Source organism: Helianthus annuus, chromosome 6 (genome assembly GCF_002127325.2).
Source record: "Helianthus annuus cultivar XRQ/B chromosome 6, HanXRQr2.0-SUNRISE, whole genome shotgun sequence".
NCBI lineage: Eukaryota > Viridiplantae > Streptophyta > Magnoliopsida > Asterales > Asteraceae > Helianthus > Helianthus annuus.
In genome coordinates, this window is record NC_035438.2 from 46,959,515 (window position 1) to 46,982,262 (window position 22,748).

A 22,748-nucleotide genomic window follows, 5' to 3' on the forward strand; every position below is an offset into this window, starting at 1 on the left:
ACTTACCAATACTCGATTAATTTCCGAAGTTAATTAAGAAAAATCTCCTCATGGCGCGGTGTCGACCGTTTTGATGTCCACACCAGCGCTATGTGGAGGGTTTTGTTATTTGATAACAGGTTTTGAGTTTTACATTTTAAAAGAATCAGGTGGCAAAATAAGTTTTAAGAAAACTTTCCTACAACGTGGGTTCGAGCGGAACTCGACTGCCGAACCCTCGTTCTCGGGAAGATTCCTGTCGGTCATTGCAAAGGTTTTTAAGAAAAGAATTGGACTTATGAAATTTTCATTGGGCACGGAGCCAAACTGATTCAATGTTTTCTCCATGTTGTAAGGAATTTCATTTGTCCAACGGTTTTAGTAAAAATTTTATAAAAATAGGTTTTCCTTAATACTATGGAAAAATAACTTACATCGGGCCCCACGTGGCACCTTCCCACAAAAGTTCGTTAATATGGTTAAAACACTTATATATAGGAAGTACCAGCGGCGTATCCACCATGCTTTACCCATATTAACTCTGTTTCATGAGGCAGTGTCATGCGTGCCGATAAGACACAGATAGAATTTCGATTCCCTTGATCCTAGCGATGAGGTGCTAGACCGAGTTTTGAATAGAAATAAGTTGGATGCAAACCAAGCGTAGGCAGCGGGTGCGAGTAGTCCGGTCGCACAACGCTGATATGGTATGCTTGGTTGGGCAACGAATGACACGATTTTGATTCGGGTAAATGAGATTTCGATTTGATTCCACACGAAGTTCGCATGGCACGTTTCCACAAGACTTGCTAATATGACAAACACCATGTTTCCATATTAGTTTTATCTTGTGAAGCAATGTCATGCATCCTAACATTACACCACCTGCGATGACTTCCAAGTAACATTCGAACATCGATAGACAATAGATTTCAATAGATTGATAAGCGACGATTGTTGCGTTGCGAGTGATAGACGATTGATTGAACTGATTACACCACGAATAGTACTAAGGCTAGCCCACACGGCCTTTTTCCACAAAGTCCACTAATATGGTCAAAACATCACCATGTTTCAACCTTGTTAGTTTCGTCTCGTGAAGCGAGGTCTTGTGCGCTAACATAACACGTAGAATGCGTGCATTGATAAGTAATAGCGAACCATGATAAGAGTATCGAGTTGGTGGATTAGGTGCGAGGCGCGTTAAGAGTGGAAGGCGGCGAGTGATTCTCGATCCTCGTCTAGCGAATCCACAATAGACGATCCACACCAGCTGATAGAAGTTCACACAATTGACAACAACTAGCGTTAGAGATTTCTAGACAAACACATGATACGATTGCGATTCCGAGCCATATATCGATTGATTTGATTGCGAGATAGATCCAGCAAAACTGCGTTTGAGTTGCGTTCTAGACTTTACGACCAGTCTCGCGTTGCTCCAATTGCTCTTCGGGGTGAACTTACCTAAGTCCATCGATGTGGCAATTGCGTTGCGCACACGGACTTACGAGAAGCCCCGCAGTGATGCGATTTGGTTTTGTTACGCCTTGTGATTGATGGTAGAGTGTCAAATTAACCATAATAGTATAATAGGTCTAATAACGTCCAACTCCACATGGCACTTTCTTCACGAAGTTTCGGTAGTATGGTAAAGCGTACCCCCGCGTCACCCCTACTACTTATGCCCCGTGCTTTGGTGTCACACTTTGTTGACACGGCCTTGACCGTGCTTTTAAACGTTATGGCACTATTAGAACTTCACTACGATCTCCGTGCACTGACCAAGGTAATCCCGTGTGCACCCGTGATTAGTTGTCCCTTGCACGTATACCGTACCTCATTCTAAGAGTGTTATAGGGATAAAATACATAATATAGTACATAGTGCTAGCGTTTAGATAGTGCTCGATTGTAAGAGAAATAGAATCCACACACGATGATATATGAAATAAGTTCCAAAAATGATAGCGATAAGTCGGATTATTACAACAACATTAGGATCAAAATAACGTTGTTGTGGATACTTGCGGAGACGGCGGTTGCTGATGACTTCCTTCCAGGTCACGGTCCTGTACGGCACTGCGACGTATAATGCCCATACCAGTTGCAATTTGCGCAATAGCGACATTTTGCTTCTAGCGGGTGATGATACGTGCATGTGAAACATAGGGGATGAGATCCATTGTAAGCGCGTTGTGACTGAACTGGGACTGATCGGAGAGGTTCAGGTTGCGGCAGTCCAGTTGTTGAAGAGTCTGGGCTCACGGTCTTTCGTTTGTGGCTCGGTTGGGCTTCTTGAGTTGATGCAGTGTCGTCCTCGGATTTGCCTGATGATTTGACGGAGGCATTGTCGGAGCGATTCTTGGAAGAATCCTCCGAGGCGCGGTCAGATGATCCATCGACCGATTCTCCAGAGGAATCGTCGGACGAGTTGATGATGATTGCTTGATGAGCTCGTTTGACAGGCTTCTTGGAGAAGAATCCGTCCACGACTCGTTTGCTGTTGAGCTCTGCGGCTAGACGGTAGGCTTCTTCGATGGTAGTAGGTTTTGCAGCTTCGACAAAATCACCCACACACTCTGGTAAGCCACGAATATACTTCGCGATAGCTTTCTTTGGAGTGTCGACTTGACTTGGGCAGATCATGCTAAGCTGTTTGAACCTTGCTGTATAGCTCGCATTGTCACCTTCGGTTTGCTTGATTTCCCAAAATTCGTTCTCTAGCTTCTGGACTTCGTGAGGGGGACAATATTCTTCCTTCATGAGTTCCTTCAGCTCACCCCATGAGAGGGCGTAAGCTGCGGAGATCCCACGTTTGTTGCGTTCGGCGGTCCACCAATCGAGTGCTCGGGATTGGAATACTCCGGTGGCGCAAGTAGTTTGAAGGTCCTCGGGGCACCCACTCTGACGAAGGGTAACCTCGATGGCATCGAACCACTGGAGTAATTGAGAAACATCTCCTTCACCCGTAAAAGGCATCGGATCACAGGCTTTGAAGTGTTTGTAGAGGAATGCAGATTCCGTCTTGACGTCTTCCGGGGCTCGAGAGTGGCTTTGAGAGTGCACTTGCGCGACAATTTGAGGAATGAGCTTGACCACTTCCTTGGTCACAATCGAGGCAATCCTCTTATCGGCGCGTCGTTGGGCTCTTCTCCTAGCTACTCGTCTCGAGATCGAGTTGTTGGAAGGCATCTAGACAGAAGGATTCGGAATGAGATTCGATCATAATGTTTTTTAAACTTTTGATGCGATTTGATTCGATCAAAACTTGGTATAGAATTTAATTAAATACATAGGAGCCACATAGGAAAATTCTAGGTTCCTAAACTCTCACATAATTGATTTGTTTTGTATATAGTACGTATAGGTATAGCTGTAGGTTACACATAGATATTGGTTCAGAATTCGCGAGGACGCGATAAGAGAAATAGCGTAAGCGAACTCGAGTACTTAGACGTTTGTTTTGTTGCGATCATTCGGTCTTTGTTTTAGATTGCGATGGCTGTGCGAGTTGTGCGCTTTTGTAAATCGAGGTACGTAAATTCGATAAATCGAGAAATCGGTAAATCGTAAAGCTTAAATTTGGAAACTCATAGACGTAAACCATACACGTAAAATTTAGATGGAATGCCTTGGGTGTTTAGGCGTTGACTACCCAAGTAACCCGACTATAACCAACAGGTTCGGGCATACGCGTTGACCTAGAGGACTCACGCTTCCACTGGGATGCAGCTCCTAACATTCGTCTCTCTAGTCTTCGCACAGCCTGAGTCGTTGTTATGGTCGTGTCCTTGGTGAGAGCTTTTGTAAACCATTTTATAGAGTGGAACAGTTGATTAAGGTATGGGTTTCACCCCTGGCTTAACAACTTCGTTCCCATTTGTGGTTGTGCTCATCGAATAAATCCGAGAGTTCCACCAGAATTTCGAAATGGAGACCTTTTGTCGAGATGTGGATGTCACTCCTAGCTCAACAAAGAGTTCTCGTGCTAGAAAAATACGCTGAGTGAGTGATCCTATCGAGAGTTATTGGTTTTCACACCTGGTCTCGACTAGATCACTCGGTTTTGTTATGCGAGTAGTTTTGAAAACATGTGTATTGTGTCAGCCTTAGGAAAGGCTAAGTAACCTTCTAGCCTTAGGAAAGGCTCTTTGTGTGAAGCTGTAGTATGCGGTGTTCACACAATAGTTGTAACTTTTCAACAAATTCGATCGAGAGTAGCAAGTTGGCCCAAACAAACCCTAACGAGTTCGTAAGAGTCGGCCTGTTGGTACTTAGACTATAGACTAGGTCACTTTCGTAAGTCATCGACCCGGACTAGGTCGAGTCTCAAACTTTGCCTAATTCCCTATAGTTATGGCTCTGATACCAATCTGTCACACCCCAACCGATGGCGGAATCATCGGGGCGCGGCACTAGGCGAATCAGATTGCTCAAGAGAATCCATAACAACTATATTGCGATAATATTTATTACATTTGTTATCCCATACTAACAAACAATACAATCACATAAGTTATCACAGATTTCTTGTCCTCTCGAACAATTCAAATCCGACAACCTATAATTTAGATGAGTTTCTAGACTTCCTAGCTTGATTTGATGTAAACTTCGGCTAAACCTGCAACATACGTTAAAACTTTGTCAATACAAAAGTATTGGCGAGTATACAGGTTTGATATGTGATAGTGTGATAGATTGAAAGTGCTGCGAATTTCCACATGCATAAACGTAATACACAACATATATACTCACAAAACTGATACTACCAGCTAAGTCCTCGATGCTCGACTCTTGATGGCATAACTAGACCCCGTCGGGCGAAATAGTACTATACTAGTCTTGGTGGGACGTCACGAGTATAAGTCCTAGCATACATGTACTAGCATCACGTATATCTATGCATACAGTTATTCGCAAGTGATAAATAGTCCAATTAAATCATTCGTTTGATAAGTTTGGTTTTTATGGAACGTATGTTACACCCAAAATTCGATAAAAGGGGTCAAGTATACTCACAGTGGTTGGTTGTGGATTGAAAGGAGCAATGAGAATAGGTTAGCCTGAATAGTTCGATAACACAACGATGAGTAACGCGGAAAACGTAAACAATGTACTTGGATCGAGTAGGCCATTCGATCGGACAGCAGTTCGATCGAGTGGGCTGTTCGATTGGTTTGAAAGTCCGTTCGAACATCCATTCGATCGGCTGGCTGGCTCGATCGGCTGGTTCCTTCAAGTGGATTGTTTCTTCCTTTGATGAGAAGGATGTGTTTGTGTATGATGGTTTGTACTACCTTTCAAGTCGGCCGATCGAACAGCTGTTCGATCGGTTAGCCCAACCGATCGGCTAGCACTTCGTTGTTTTCAAATATGTCACTCGATCGGTTGGCATGCTCGATCGGGTGACATTCCAATGTTTCGAAAAGTCTAAGTGTTTTGAAGTGTAGTATCTCATGATTCGAGTAGTAATGATCACAATCGAGTGGCTCGATCGATCGAATAGAACTCTGTCAATATTACACTTCATGAGTTTGTGGGACTAAGTGCTAGTCGATCGGTTAGCCTAGTCGATCGGCTGGCATAGTCGTTCGGTTGGACTGTTCGATCGAACAGCCTAGCCGTTCGGCCAGCTTCTCGATTCGGTTAACCTATCACTTAACACTTGGTTATTCCCGTTAATTGTCGATGTTTTAGAGATATTTTGACTACGAGTTGAACCACAAAGCTGAAGTCCCTACTTAGTCTACTGACTCGAGCAGGAATCACCCCAGCTCGGCCAGAGGCGGTTTGGAACTTAAGTTTAACGTTTATCCCGAAATCGGTATATCTCTCGGTAGAACCCGAATCTTGAACCATGTGTTTGTTTAGATTGATTTGTAAATCGGTTCAAGTCTCGTTTTCACCTTTTTTGAGTGTAAAAGAGTTGAAAGATAGATGAAAACCCATCTTCCAATCCTTTTCCACCGTGAAATGTTAAGATCCTTGGTAAATTTTAGGTTATTCATGTGGAAATCGGTTAGATCTAAGTTATTCATGGTGGAATGATGTCAAAACTTAGTGTTCTTGAAGAACACATGATGACATCACCCAAGAACACCTAGATCTTGGTGATTTCATGGATGAAATTCAGATTTGAAAGATAAAAAGATGGAGAATCGATTAATGAACAAAAACGTACAAGGATTAGAGCGAAATACTTACCGGTTTGAGAGAAATCTGGGATTTAGTGAGAAGAAGAGGCTGGTCGGTCAGAGCTTTCCAAAAGTGGAAAGTTTGACAAGGACAGCCCTATTTATAGGCTTCCAAAAGAGGAAAGGGTCAGCTGATCGAACAGCATCCCTGATCGAGCGGCTGTCCGATCGAACAGCCTGTTCGATCGGCTAGCCTGTTCGATCAGGTTGCCCTGTTCGATCGGCTTGCCTGATTTTGAGTGTTTCGCGATGATTTTTGATATTTCGACTTCGATGAACGATGATTTGAGAATGATAGAATTCCTAATCAAATTACTTTTAGTCCCAACTACTATATCTAACATACGAGCATCCTTACAACCATTTCGGGTTCGATTTCCATTGAGTTTGATTCACCTTTGAGTCTTGATTGATTTGATTGATTCACCACACACTTTAACATAAAAGTAAACATGCACAAGTAACACATATGGCACACACACACGTATAAAAGTACTAGAATCTCCACACTTGAGTTCGATGATTGATTTGACTAGCCTGATCGAATTGATCCGTTCGGAAGCCTTTTGATCCCGTTTTTGGTGCGATTTCGACGGTTTGAGCCATATTTTCATATATTTATATAATTATTAAATTATTTATTGTTATTAATCACAAAAGGGCCGTATATACGTATTTATGTATCCAATTCTCAGTGCGGTGATCGAGTTACGCGTGCCTTCGAGTGCGTTCTTCGATGTGATGTGCCACAATGATTATCGGGGCACCACTTACTCATATTGCCAACATCGTCATGACGGTTAGAGTCATAGTACTCACCCGATAACCCTCGTTAGCGTTGATTACTCACATTTTGACACCTCACGCTCATCGAGAAGGGTAGTTTAGGCCCTTATTCGACATCATCGTGAGTGTTATGCAAAATAGGTTTGTAATAGCGATAGAATATGCGTAATTATTCGATTATACTTCGATTTAGCGATAAAATTGGTATGATTACATTATGATCCGAATCTCCGGTGCTAGGCGTAACGAGTGTGTCGAGTAGTAACAACGCACGAAGGTGCGGGTTGTTACATATATAATATATAGTGTGTTAGGGTGTTTGGGGACCCTAACTAGCTCAGAAAAATAAAAATAATGTAATTGACAATATTTTTGTGTCTCGGGTAAAGTCCGGTTGTTCGGTTGGGTGTTGTTCCGTTAAAGTGCTTAATTAATACGTTAGGTATCTTTTATGTTACTTCATGTGACACATTTAATTCCCAGCACTATGGAAAGTATCTAGGACCATTTTGTTAAGTTTTTGCACTTTACTAGTATAATTAAATGCTGAATTTTGTTATTAAGTGCAGAATTCTACATTTAAAGTGTGTTTTAGGCACTACCCGACACTATAACTACCACCTAGTGACGCAGTTTTCTGGTCCTCACTTCCCTACACTCCCTACTTGTGTAGTACCCCGTCTCTGGCTCATACTGGGCCTCCAAATACTGTATGTCTATGTGATGGCGTTGTCAGCATGTTTCGGGGTTATCCGCTCTTTGTGCTAATTGTGCTTTGTGCATCAAATATATCACTAAAGTTTGTATGTAATGAATGTAGTGACAGTATAAAATGTGATGCATATGTATGTGTGTAACAAAAATAAGAAAGCAGTTTAAGCCATTAATTGAAATTAAGCACAATCATTAAGCATAAATCAATATTAATCAAACGTACGGATGCATGCAAATTTGACAGTTGTCACAGAAACTAAGCGGAAGCTTGAACTTCAGTTGTGTTCAGTTCGTCCATTAGGCTTGATCATCATCCGTAAGGTCCTAGCTATTACCGATACACCAATAACAACTCATATGTTAGTTATATGGTGCTTAGACATGGATTTATATCTCAAAAATATTAAACAAACTAACGAAATCAATTTTGGTGAGACCCGCCGTAGGCTACGGCTGAAGTGCCTTAGCTTACGGCACACTTGTAAATTTTGGGCAGCAGGTCTCAACCGTGGCCTACGGTTGCCAACCATAGGTTATGGTTGAGCTGATCTACAGCTTTTCTAAACTTGCCCTTTTTACGAAAAATTGCATAACTTTCCGAATACTTATCTGTTTCGCACGAAAGTTTTTCCTACATGTTCGTAAAACATTTGCCCACATTTCTAACTTTTGAACCCATGATCCGGATTCACAAAATTTGTTTCACGCTATTGATTCCAACATATATATTTTAAATAATTGACCCGTTTGCATGTTTAAGCAAACGATCTCATAGAAGTTACATATTTTTTGCAAGAACATTATTTTTACGACTATACCCCATAACCCGGTGTATTATTCTTGCATTTTATGTGACCGCTATCAGGTTCTCGGTTAGGCTAATTGACCCGTTCGACCTTTCAAAGGCCGAACTTTGATTTAATGTGAATTCTTTTTAAGAATTCCAAACCTTTCAATCACGACTCATTAACCTAGTCCGTTTATTTATAATTCGCGTTCCCACTTATGATTTTCATTTATATATCATCACAACTTCAAATGTGATGGATCGTGAATGGAAAAAATCATTATATTCCCATTCTACCCCAAGTTAGACATTTTACGGAAATGACCCATTATGTAGTTTTAAGCCAAAATGGTTTAAGCCTTCCATTTTATACTATCGTAAGGATTGGCCGAATTATAGTATTCATATTTAAACTACATTTAAGGGTCCTTTGCCTGGTTTATCATTCGAGGGCGTTTTGGTCAACTTTAGTCTTTTTAATCACTAAAGACATTTTGAAAGCTTGTTTTGACAAAGAATACTCTTTTAACCCGTATTCCATTTTAAATTCATTATGTCCGTAAGAACATAATATCTAAATTTCAATTCGCTTGATATACCTCACTTTAGGTAACCCAAAGCCCACTCATGACTTGAGTAACTCTCGTCGAACCTTAAGTTCTCATTGAGAGTTTGACCCATTACACATACCTGGCTCGAGTCATAGCATTGACCCGTTTTAAAACCTTGCAACATAAATTGCTAAGTAAAAGCAATGCAAATCATACGTTATTCTTCCTATGAGCACAAAACTCGACAAGCAACCATTAGTCATTATTGTCAAATGGTGATAACATCGCCATTTGACCTGTTTGGCCTAAATGACCATTTTATCATTATGAGATGGTATTTATTTGCCATATCGTCCATGTAACCCGTTTCGATTTACACCATACGATCATATTACATAAAAATCATCATTTAATTCGTTGGACCCATCATGGCTTACGCCATAGGGTGTCTTTTTTTCAAAACTATTATTTATCTGTCAACTCGTGACCAAATTACCATTTTGCCCCTTTTTACCAATTATGGTTTACACCATAAGGCAACTTTTCAAAATTCCTTGTTTATTCGTCATCACATGATTGAATTTCCATTTTACCCTTTTTACTACCAAATATGGTTTCTTACCACTTTTACTTGTTCCGACCCGTATCATTATGTCAGAACGTCATATTCCAAGGACTTATTTCAAATACTAAGTCACCTTGTTCTTAACCAAATTCATGAATAAATATTCCATTTAAAAGATTTAAGCTTTACTTACCTTGCATCCAATCATGCTTTTCCCGCGTACTTGATCCGTTTGACCCACTTCTTTCCCAAGCTTCCACCTAGCTTGTCAAGTGTCAAACTATCATTTATCATTCGCAAGATGGTTAAATTAGTCATTATTTATTACGACTATCCCATCTTACGGATTTTATATCAAACTTACCATTTGATCTTATTATAGGTTAGTTTGACTTTTAAAAGTCAACTTCCTATTAACATATGCAAATGCACAAATAGATTCAACGAACTTACTTAGGCGTTTTATCAAATATCCGGTAGGCGTTATTTCTAGGCTACCTTTTTAACTGTTGGTGCACTACGTCTTTCGACTACGTCTTGTATCGAGTCTAGCAGTGTATAGGTTAGAACAGGGCACGAAATCCAAGAAACATGTGATAGAGATGATTTCGCTCATATGTCATCTTCTAGGTTTCGCTCATGTGTCACTATAGGGTTTCGCTCATGTGTCAAAGGTTAGGTTTCGCTTATGTGGTAATCAGGTAATTTCGCTTATGTGTCATGTATGAATGAGCGAAACCTGTTACTTATATAAAGGCTGTATAAGCGAAACCACATAGTTAGTTGAGGGTGTTGTCTTCCGGTAAGCCACGAAGTGCTGCCGAAGTGTTGTCAGGGCTTGTAAACGCTATCAAGATCAATACAACAATAGTTTAAAGTGAATCTAGCTGAAATAGCACCAAAGCATTAGTTTCCGCCTCTTGTTTTGGAGAGGAATTCTTCTCAACGACTCGTTAAGGCTCGAACACGATCCTAGAAGTGGTATTAGAGCTCAGGAGGAAGAGTTCTTGCCATTTCAGCTGCATTTATTCTGATTTTCTACACTTTCTTCAAAATTTTAAAAACTTTTCACGGTAAAACCAGCTCAAATTCACACACAGCACTCGTAATCATGTATTAATAAACCCTTAAAAGTTTCAAAACTAAATTCGTCCTAAAACCTAGTATTTTTTGGGGTTTCGCTCTTTGTGACTCGAGGAAATGATGATGTCATCAGCTGATTTCGCTCATCTGATCACCTGATTTCGCTCATCTATACAACATAATTTCGCTCTTGTGAACAATTCAGTAATTTCGCTCATAAGGCACTTGAGGTTTCGCTCTAGTGACAACTAAGTGGTTTCGCTTTTGTGACAACAAGTAGTTTCGCTCCAGTGACAACTCAAGGTTTCGCTTATAGTGACACTTAGGTTTCACTTTTGTGACAACTAGGGTTTCGCTCCAAGGATTAATTTTGCCTAAGCTTGGATATTTGTGAACTTGTGAACTTTGAACAATGGACAACGAATTCTATAACGCATTTGCTAGCCCGATCACAATCACTCAAAATGCTTTACTGAAAACGAAACCGGAACGTCTCAGAAACCACCTAAACTAATGGATATTGATGATTATAATGCGTGGTCTGAACGATTTGGAAACTGGGTCGAGGCTTATCACTTGGATGCATGGGAACACACTGAGGAACCATATGTTAGACCCACAACAAATGGTGTGCTGTTAACAATTCGAGAAATGAGTACTGAAGATAAAAAGAAATATCGAGATGAGAAATTAACGGTGAGTCTGCTTCAGCAAGCGATAAAAGAAGATATCTTGATACTGCTTCAACATGATGGAACTGCTTATTCAATCTGGACAGAATTGGAAGCGAAATTTGTTGGAAGTGATGATATGCTCAAAAACAAAATGTCTCTCATGAAGAAAGAATTTGATTTATTCCGTGGTTTGAAATCTGAAAACACCAAGCAAATAATTGATAGATATTGTAACTTGGTGAGAAATATGACAAAACTTGGTATTAAAAAGGATACTGATGAATTGATCGAAAAACTTGCAGATGCGCTACCACATGAAACTTGGGTATCATGATGGAGAACCAAGTCCCCGGGCTTAAATCGTTCGTGTTTCACCCGGGTGTTGTAGTAAGATTCCATCTTTTGCTTTTATTTGGCTTCCCTTATATAAGCTTGGACATAAGCTTCTTCTAGGAGATCCAGGTTCAACATGGTTTCTGTCTTTGATTAACTCAAGGTCAATGTTGAATGTTCGTTGTGTGGTGACTCCTATTTCCGCTGGGATGACAGCCTCTGATCCAAACACTAAGCTATAAGGTGTTTTCTTGTGACTTGTCTTTTCGGTTACTCGGATTGCCCATAAGACATTGGGGGTTCTTCGAGCCAGTTGTTACCATGTCTTCCCAACCAGGCTTTTATCCTTTCCACGATGCTTCGATTTGTTCTTTCAACCTGGCCATTCGACTGAGGATAAGCAACTAAGCTGGACACTTTTGTTATTCTGAATTCTTTGCACCATGAGCTGAAAGGCTTCTTAGCAATTTGTTTACCATTATCTGTGACCGGCACCCCTGGAAGCCCAAAGCGGCAAAATTATGCTTTCCCACACAAAGTTAATGACCTGTTTCTTGAAATCTTTGCCATGGCTTGACTTCTGGCTACTTTGTGAAGTAATCCACTGCGACCAATAAAAATTTAACTCCTCATTTGGCTGGTGGGAATGGGCCAACAATGTCCATTCCCCACTTGTGAATGGCCAAGCCGAGGAGATGGGGATGAGATCATGTTTGGGGCTTTTAGGTACTGTGACATGTAGCTGGCAGGCTTCACCCTTTCGTAATTTCTCAGAGGTATCACGGTGCATGGAAGGCCAGAAGTATCCAAGGTTCATCAGTTTTGCAACTATCGACCTTGGGCCGCAATGGGCCCCACATATTCCCTCATGGACTTCCTTGATCAGATATTGACTTTGTTGTGGGCCAACACATCAGAGTAGTGGTGTGAGGTAACCTTTTTTTTTGTAAAGGATTTCCCTTGCAACACATATTACCTTGACTTGATACAAACGCTTTCAGCCTCTACCTGATGACTTGGCAATTCCCCATTTCTTAGGAATTTGATAAAAGGAGTCATCCAGTTTGGCCCTTCTTTGGTGATTAGATCTTGAGCTTCAAGTTCTTGAATGGATGGTTCTTTCAACACCTCAACCAATACCTTCTTGGTGAGATGAGTGAATGTAAGGGATGCAAGTTTGCTTTGTGCATCAGCCTTCTTGTGTTGAGATCTTGGAACCTGTTTGATAGCACATGCTTGAAATGTACTCGTGAGTTCCTTTGATTTCTCTCTGTACTTCTTCATGTTGGGCTTTTTTGTTGTGTAGCTGTCATTCACTTGGCTTGAAACGAGTAGGGAGTCTGTGAAGACTTAAAGCTTTTGAACACCCATTTCCTTGGCCGGTTTGAGCCCAACAATCAATGCTTCATATTCAGCTTCGTTATTAGTTGTCTGAAATTCAAGCCGGAGAGCATATGTAAATTCTAAACCTTCATGGTTGATTAAGACTAGCCCAGCCCCTGACCCATCAATCCTGGAAGCTCCATCGGTAAAAAGCTTCCAGGTATCAGGGTCAGAGGATTCAGTGTTAATGGTGTTAACTTTAGTTGTGGCTTCTTTGGGAACTTCTAAGATAAAATCGAAAATGATTTGAGCCTTGACGACCTTTCTTAGAACGTAGGTGATGTTATGTTCACCTAGTTCCACAGCCCATTTGGCTAGCCGTCCGAATTTTTTTGGTTTTTCAAGCACATTCTTGACTGGTTGGTCATTGACCACTTTTATAGGGTGTGCTTGAAAATACCTTCGAAGCCTTCTAGCTGTTTTGATTAGGGCTAGGGCAAGTTTTTCCAAAGGAGGATACTTGATCTCTGCTAATTTTAATGTTTTACTGAAGAAGTAAACGGGTACCTGAGCCTTATTTCGTTTAGTGGTCAGAACCGAACTTATGGCTTCCTCAGCAACCGAAAGATAGTCAGAGATCAGTTCTCTGTTTCCAAAGCAGTAAGTCTGGGAGTGAAGCCAAGTGTTGCTTCATTTGGTTGAAGGCTTCCTCTGCTTCTTCAATCCATTGGAAGTCCTTCTTGTTGGTGCACTCTTGGAGGGTTTTAAAGAAAGCTACAGACTTTTCTACTAACTTTGACGTGAAACACTTCAAGGCTGCAAGCTTTCCATTTAATCTTTCCACTTCTTTTTTGCTTTGTGGGGATTTCGTGTCAAGGATGGCTTTGACCTTCTTGGGATTGGCTTTAATGCTTTGCTTTCCCACAATGTGCCCTAGAAACTTGCCTTCTTCGAAACCAAACGAACACTTGACTGGATTAAGCGTCATGTTAATCTTTCTTAGGTTCCGGAAAGTTTCTTGTATGTCATCAAGCATTTGACCTTCTGTCTTGCTCTTAATTACCAAATCATCAACGTAGGCCTCCATGTTCTTACCAATTTTCCTGGCAAACACTTTGTCCACCAGTCGTTGATAAATGGCAACTGCATTTTTTAAACAAAAAAAGGCCTTGTCTAATAACAGAAGATGCCTTTATTAGTGTGGAATGCAGTTTTTTCTTCGTGTTCCTTTTTCATTTCGATCTGATGGTAACTCTTGTAGGCGTCCAGGAAACACTTGAATGGGAAGCCTGTGAGCAAGTCAACCTTAAGGTCTATTTCAGGCAACAGGTGGCAATCCTTTGGGCATGCTTTTTTAGGTCTTTGAAGTCGATGCATATTCTCCAAGTCCCATCAAGTTTGCGAACCATTACCGGATTGGCTATCCAAGAATGATATTTGATTTCTTGGAGGATTCCGGCTTGAACAATCCCTTCAACCTCCTGACAGGCTGCAAGGCTTCTATCTGGAGCCAGGCTTCTCTTTTGTTGGACAATGGGTTTCACATCAGGGGGAATCTGAAGCTCGTGTTTAGCGATGTCTCGGGGGATACCGGTAATGTCTTCAGGACACCATGCAAAGATGTCAATGTTGTGTAAGAGCAAAATTTTGAGGTATGCGAGAGTGTCCTCAGTGAGGTTGGTATTTACGCTTACCCTTTGTTGAGGATATGTTAGGTTTATAATCCATCCTTGCTCATCTTCTTCATTCTTCTTTGAACTTTCTCCATCAACCAAGAAAGCTTCTTGGGTAGGTTGAAGGGTTGTTATCCCCCTTTTAGTAGGAAACTTCACAGTGCCTTGACCAACCGAAACTGCCATCCCAAACACACTCTGCCATGGCCTTCCTACGATAACATCATAGTTGGAGGGAATGTTGATTACCACAAAGGTGAGTTGTTCGGTTCGTTCCATTTTTCCTTCGCAGAAACAAACACTGAGGGTTATTTGACCTAAAGGTTTGATGGGTATGTCGCCAATACCTTTGATTGAAGATTCAGACTACTGAAGTTTGGAACGTTCGTCATTGCTGAGATGGTTGAAGTATCTCTCAAACATAATCTCAGTGGTTACCCCAGCGGCAATGTAAGCTCTGTGCGTCTTGATGGTTCCCACTTTAGCTTCTACCACCAAAGGGTTCGAGAGTGGTTCCCTTTCTGGTGGTGGGAAGCAAACACATTGGCATTCCCAAGCCTCCATATGAGGGCGTTTGTGGGAAACCTTTCCTTCAAAGTATACCATGTTCACTTCCCTCTTTTTTCTTCAGCCATCTTATCTCTTACCCCGTTAACCAAGTGGGCCAGCTCTCCAGATTTGACGGCCACTTCAATCCTCTTTTTGAGTTGGAAGCAATCGTTGGTATGGTGACCATTTTCTTCATAGAACTCGCAATATTGGTTTGAGTTTTCATTCCTCTTGCTTTTTGGTAATGGACGAGGAGGTCGAAAGCTATGTTTCACTTCTTCCGTTACCAAGATCTCTTGTGGGGTCTTGGTCAAAATGTGAAGTTTACAGTTTTTTCTCGGCTTGGAGAGCTCCTTCCTTCAGATCTCCTAGAATCCGAGCTTCTAGAGCGTTTATCATAGGAACCAATGTTTCTTCTTTTTCTGCTGGGACTATTGCTTCGCCAACTAGGAGCTCTTTTTCTTTGCTCTTTGAAGTCGACCGCTTCTTCTCCTCGGATGTGGGCTTAAGCCCTTTCAAGTGTTTCTTCAAGGGTTTTAGGCAGGCATTTATTGAAGTCTCTTTGTTGGTGCATCTAGTGTCTGTTAACTATGTCTTAATCGAGTCTTATGTCTAGATATGATAAACGAACACACAACAGGGTTAAATTAGGGTTTTTACATGTTTAAGTGTGTGATTCCTCTTGAACTTGTTTCAAGCGAAATCAGATACATAGTAATTCCGCTTGAGACTTATCATGTTATTTCGCTTGAGTGGTTTGGAACGAAATCAGAGATTTCGCTTGAGACTGTTTCAAGCGGAATCAGGATTGCTATAAATAGGTGATAGGTAGAGTCATTTGGAGCGGAATCTGGTCTTGTATTCTGAGTCGAGGTGCTGTCCGTTTGTCATTTGAACGTGTAAAAGCTCAGGAATTCAGTAATAGAAAGGAAATTGAAAAGGAACAAGCTGTTTGACATTGTTTGCATTGATTCCGCCTTTGTAAATGATGATGAACTACTCAACTTGATTGTTTAGGGTCACCGGAACGATCCAACAAGTGGTATCAGAGCTCAGGACGAGGATTCCATACCAATTCAGCTTGATTCTACCGGATTCTCTCACTTCTACACCTTCTTTTCTGATTTGAACAAGTTTTAACGGTTGAAATGGCCTAAATTTCACATATGTCACGTAAAACATAGTTTTAACAAACCCTACAAAGAATCAGATCAAAATCCGAATTAAAACTGGTAAAAATTGCTCAAAAACCATATTCCGGTTGAACGAGCAAATTACATATTCTGCTTGAAATTGCTGGTATTTCGCTTGAAATTACATATCCCGCTTGAAAAACTCATATTTCGCTTGAAAGTAATAGTCTGATTTCGCTTGAAATCAATGTCGCTTGAAACTGTTGTCTAATTTCGCTTGAAGTTTAGATTTCGCTTGAAATTCAAGCAAAATAAGGTGATTACACTTCAAAAAGCTTATTCCGCTTAAAAAGCTTATTCCGCTTCAAACTGATTCCGCTTGGAATTTGTTGTTTTTCCAAATTTCAAAAATTTTTCTAAGTGTTGATTGTTTCAGGTACTTAAAATGAATGATTTGTTCATGAATCCATTTTGTGATGTGTTTGCTTATACCAGTGGTTCGAGAGATGGCACAACGAACAACACGAATGAAACTACATCAACACCGAGTGCGAAAAAGATTCTTTCCGATGCAATGAGCGTAGAAAGTGCATACGGAACATATAACAAACCCCCGAAGTTGATGGCGATCGAAGATTATAATCTGTGGGCTACGAGATTTGAGGAGTGGCTTAAAGCATTCGCATATCAGAGCTGGAAAAGTCTAAAGAATGGTTTCAGTTTGAAAGATTGTGTTGGTGAAAGTTTGACAGATACTGATGATGTTGAAAGATACGTTGCTGAACAAAAATGCATAGCGTTGATTCATCAGTCAGTCAGAGATGATATAATTTCATTGATCGAATATGAGAATTCAAAAGATCTTTGGGAAAAGTTGAAAGTTAAGTGTGTAGGTAGTGCTGAGATTGTGAAAAACAAAAAGAAACTGTTGCGAAAAGAGTTTGATTTATTTGGTTGTATGAAGAATGAATCTGTTTGTAAAATGATCCAGAGATTTGGGCATCTGAAGATGGAGCTGGCTATACATGGTATCACTTATACTCAAGAGGAGTTGGTCGACAAGTTGTTTGATTCGTTACCGAATGATCAAGATTGGCAATACTTTGCCTTGATGTTGAAGAACACTATCAAACCGCCAGAAGTGTTGACTATGGATTTGCTGATCGAAAGACTAGAAAGCCACGAGTTGGAGATAAAGAAATCGAAAGTCAACAATTTAGTTCATCAGCAGAACGTGGAGCTGTACTACAGAGGAAATCTACCAAAGAATGGGTCTCCACGAACAGCGTTTTCTACAGAAAGCTCAAATTCTATGAATCATGAAAGTCTTCATAGTGGTTTTCACCGTGGATCTTCTTCAACAAATTCAAGTCAATCTGCATCAAAGAACTTATTTCAATGCAACATCGCTGTAGATTTGAAGAATGGTCAAAATTTCAGCGAAGAATCTGCAAAGCAGTAGATGGTCTTCTTAGCATCTGTGCTTGAATCGTACGAGAGCCTTGTAGCAGGCAAGATAGGCAACACCAACCTAACAAAGGAAGACTACAATCAAATAGATCCTGAGGAGATGGAATTGATCGACATCAGGTGGTGTATGGCCAGTGCAGTTCGAAGGGCACAACATTTCATGGAGATTACAGGAAGAAAGTCTATTGGTGGACCTTCTACCAAGTTAGGCTTTGACAAATCAAAAGTGACCTATTTCAAGTGTAAACAAAAAGGTCATTTTAAAAGAGAGTGCCGAAATGCTTATGCTGATGATTCTGAAAATCCTTTCAGAGAAGATTACTACAAGAAGGCAATTTATCATCAGAACAAGGCTGGACCCCCCAGGATGAAGCAGATTGAAGACAAAGAAAAATCCAGAGCTCTTGCCGTCATTTATGATGATGAAGGTTTTGACTGGAGTGAGCTGCTACCTGAGGAAGACGCAGTAGGTTATGCGTTTGCAGCAAAAACAGAAGTTAAACCTTACAAAGACACCAGAACCCCAGCAGAAAAAGCACATGATAGAAAACTGAAAGCTGAATGGAAAATGTTGAGATTATCTCGTGTATTCAGTGAAGCTAAAAAGGCAAAAAGATGGGATGCGGATAGAGAGTGTTACCTTGATCCTGAAGGAAACATTGCTATTGATGCAAAGACTCTTAGTCTTGTTGCTTTAGTTGAAGAATTTGCTGAACAAGAAGAGTCGCAACAGAGAGAATGGTGGGGAGGTGGTGAAGAAAAAGAGAAAGAGAAAGAAAAAGAGCCGGAACAGAAGCCAAAGAAGATAGATGAAGGGATCATTGATGCGACACAGGAAATGATAGCTGAAAACTTTGGAAAGATGGCAGACAAGGTGCTGGCTGCTAAAGCACTTGAGGTAGACTCAAAGTCTGTTTCTGAGTCTAAAAGCCAGGTCAGTTCAAATGCGTAGTCAAGTGAGACATGTAAGAAAGTCAAAGGTGACAGTGACTGCAAACATTGCATGAAAAACTGCAAAGTTTGTAGTACACAAGCTTACCTCAGTGATACGAAGGTTAATGATCTGACAAAAAGAGTCAGAAAGGATGAAGATCAGATTCTTGATCGTGACAAAATGCTCAAATTTTCAAATGAACAAGTTAAAAAGTTAACTGAGAAAATTGACAATGATAAAATTGATGTAGAAAGATTTAGGAAAGAAAATGAGAAACTAATTCACGAAAATCGTCAACTCTCAGAAAATTTTAACAAGTTAAAACAAACAATTCAAGATTCTGATGAACGAAATGGTAAAACAAGAAAAGAAAATGAGCATTTAACTGTAGTTCTTAGACACAAAGAAGAACAAATCAACAAGCAACTGGATGAGATTGCTAAGTTGAAGCTTCAGTTTGAAGAAGCTAAGATTGAGAATGAGCGCATCAATCTGAAATTGACCAGTTACAACTCCGCAAGCTTTGTTTTGCAACACATTGTTCCCAAACCTATCGGGAAAAACAAAGCAGGCGAAGATGTATTCTCGGATGGAACAAGGGTGGGGTATCATCAGGTTCCACCACCGGTGCTCAACAATTATTCAAAGAAAAAATCTGGGTTGGTTAATGATGATGATGAAAATGAGGTGAAACTTCCAGACACAATTGATGTTACATTCACTTCATCTTCCGATGAGGATAGTGTCCAAACTGATGTTGTAAAAAGTGTGGTTGAGAATGTTTTAAAATCTGAAAGTGACACTACTGAGGAAGATGAATGTTTCTTGGACAAATACATTCCGAAATCAAAGTCCAAGAACAACTTAAATGAAGGACCTAATCTTGTCATGTACAAGATGTTGGGATCGGATAAGTTGTTTCGGATTCTGAGTTTCCACTAGAGAATGTAAATGTTGCTAAACTGAAAAATGTGTTCAAATTGATTGAAGTTGATCTGTCAGAAGTGAACAGTTTAAATCAAACAAAAAGACAAATGGATTTTGAAAAAGATAAAGCTTACTACAAGAAGCCAGTTGTTCCACCACGTTTTTATAACAACAATCAAAACAAATGGTCGGGTGGATATCAGGGTGGTAAGACTTATTAGAAAAGGAATGTTCAAAATAGAAGGTTTGTTGAGAAGAAAGTGTTTGTGAACAGTTCGAGTTCACTTTCTAATGAGGAATCTAAAATCTTTTCAAAATCAAACAAAGAGTTCTTTGAGAAGAAGGCCTCACAACCTCAGTCCGAAGGCACAAGTCGAGTAGTTGACACTCGAATATGCTTCAAATATAATCAAGTTGGACATATTGAACGAAAGTGTACCAACTTGAAGCCTAAGACTGAAGTTGTGAAGATTCAGAAAAGGAAAGATGATGCAAAAGGAAAAACTCCGTTGGTTGTTGAGAAAAAGGTTTTGAAAAATGAAAACATCAAGGTCAAAACTGAACCTGCTAAAAAGGTGGTAACTAAAAATGATAAATTTTATAAGCGGGTTGCGTCACCTCAACAAAGATGGAAGCCAAAAGTCATTGAAAAGAAAGAAAGTGTTCCAAAACCAAAGGTTTCTGAGACTGAAAAACAATCATCTTCTACCACACCGGCAAAGATGAATGTGCCTTTGGATTATTATGTGAAACTTGAGAAAGAAATGCAAAAATCTGAGAAGAAAGATGTTCAAAAGAAAGACCAACCATCTTGTCAACCTCAAAAAGATGAGTTTTTCTTATATAAAAAGGTTGAGGTTGGGTCTGAAGAAAGCCTAAAAATGAATGATAAAAATTTTTCACCACTCTACACTACAAAATCTCACATCAAAATTGAGTTATCTGAGTCAAAACAGGCTTGGGTAGCATTGAAATCTAACTAAGTGTTTGTGGTTTGTGCAGGAGCTTCCAAGATCCGTTTCAAGATGGATTATGGATAGTGGAGCTTCTCGGCACATGACAGGGAAGACAGCTTTGCTGTACGATGTTAGAAATTTCAATGGAGGATATGTAGGATTCGCAGGAAATCAAGGTGGTAGGATTATTGGTGAAGGAACGTTATCCAATGGGATTGTGACGTTTGAAAGAGTTAATTACATTGCTGAGCTGGAGAATAATCTGCTTAGTATCTCGCAGATTTGTGACAGGATTTGTTATCCCTGAGGAATGGATTATCATGAGGGCACTAAGAGTCAATGATCTGTACGTGTTGGATATGAGCGTAGCTACTACAACCACGGGTCAGGTTCATTGTTTTGTGTCCAGAGCAATGGAAAGAGAATCGCGATTGTGGCATCGAAAGATGGGCCACATTCACCTACGAAAAATGAATCACTTGGTGCATAACGATCTAGTTATGGGTGTTCATGTAAAAGGTTTTCATCTGGAAGGGGAGTGCATTAGCTGTATCAAAGGCAAGCAGAAGAAAAAGTCACACCCTAAAAAGCAAGTCAATTCAGTCTCAAGACCTCTGGAGAGACTTCACATGGATTTGTTTGGTCCTGTGAATGTCAAAAGTATTACAGGAGATCTTTATTGTCTTGTGGTTACTGACGATTATTCCAGATTTTCGTGGGTATCATTCTTGAAGTCAAAAGATGAAACGTATGACAGTTTGATGGCGTTGTTTAAGAAAATTGAAAATCTGTACCAAAGGCGTATAAAAAGAATCAGAAGTGATAATGGTACTGGTACTGAATTCAAGAAAAACAAGATGGGAGAATTTTGTGATGAAAGAGGTATATTGCATGAGTTTAGTGCTCCATACACTCCGCAGCAGAATGGAGTCGCAGAACGCAAAAACAGGACACAAATCGAAACGGCTAGAACTATGCTTACTGGTTCAAAGCTTCCGATAAATTTTTGGGCAGAAGCTGTTTCCGCCGCATGCTATACGCTCAACAGAGTTCTCACTGTCAAGAAATTCAACAAAACATGCTTTGAGTTAATCAATAACCGCAAACCTAATCTGAAGTATCTTGAACCGTTTGGGTCACCCTGTACTGTTCTAGAGCCTTTTGGAAAGTTTGGTCCGAAGAGTGTTGGGGGAATCTTCATTGGTTATGTAAGTCCTTTACGACGTGTCTTCGTTCCAAGTGAGAAGCGGATTATTGAAGCTCCAAATGTTGAATGTCAAGGTAATACAATGTCGCCGCAGAATCCTAGAGATTCATGGCGATATCATTAAGACACTTTGTGGGATTCGTTTGACGTGATGGAAGAACCAGAAGAAGAAGAAGAAGAAGATTTCTTTGATGAGTTGGATATTCTGAGAGAGTATGAGTCATCGCAGGAAAGGTTCCCAGCTGAGTATTCTACATGACCACGACAAACTTCAAATGACAATGAAGCAAGTCCAAGCAATGCTGGTGAACATGATGATGTCCAACAAAATGAAGTTGCTCATGATAATCAGACGGTTGAGAATGATAATCAAGAATCTGAGAATATGCCGATATTTGATCGTGGTGATTCAGATTCTGAGGGGGAGCAAATTCAGAGTTCAAGTCAAACAGATCCTGTTAGTGAACAAGGTGCAAGTCAGAATGTTACTAATCTGGAAAGCGAAGTAGATGTTCCAAGGGAAGTGATGCCAAGAACTCTTTCATACCATCCAGAGGAGCTAATCATTGGAGAGTTACAATCAGGCGTTCGCACTAGACGTCAAATTGACCAAGGGCTTACTTGTTTTTATTCTATAGTAGCACCTTTACAAATTGAATTTTCATTGAGTTATTTTATTTCGCAGATCGAACCGCGAACTTACAAAGAGGCGCTAACTAAAGATTCTTGGGTCAATGCGATGCAAGAAGAGTTGAGTCAGTTTGAGAAACTAGGAGTGTGGAAGTTAGTAGATTTGCCTGATGGTCACAGGAAGATCAACACAAAATGGGTGTTTAAGTGTAAGAGAGATGATCGAGGAGTTGTTGTGCGAAACGAAGCTCGACTCGTTGTCCAGGGCTTTAGTCAAC

General features: G+C 40.3%; 1 protein-coding gene across 1 annotated transcript; it reads right to left on the bottom strand.

Annotated features, from left to right (window-relative positions):
- Positions 1–13,018: 13,018 nt before the first annotated feature.
- On the bottom strand, positions 13,019–14,943 carry LOC110944696. Its single transcript, XM_022186346.1, has 3 exons — positions 14,319–14,943; positions 13,786–14,134; positions 13,019–13,637 (listed from the first exon to the last, which is right to left on the bottom strand). The coding sequence occupies exons 1-3, from the start codon at positions 14,941–14,943 to the stop codon at positions 13,019–13,021; spliced, it is 1,593 nt and encodes a 530-aa protein (XP_022042038.1).
- Positions 14,944–22,748: the final 7,805 nt, after the last annotated feature.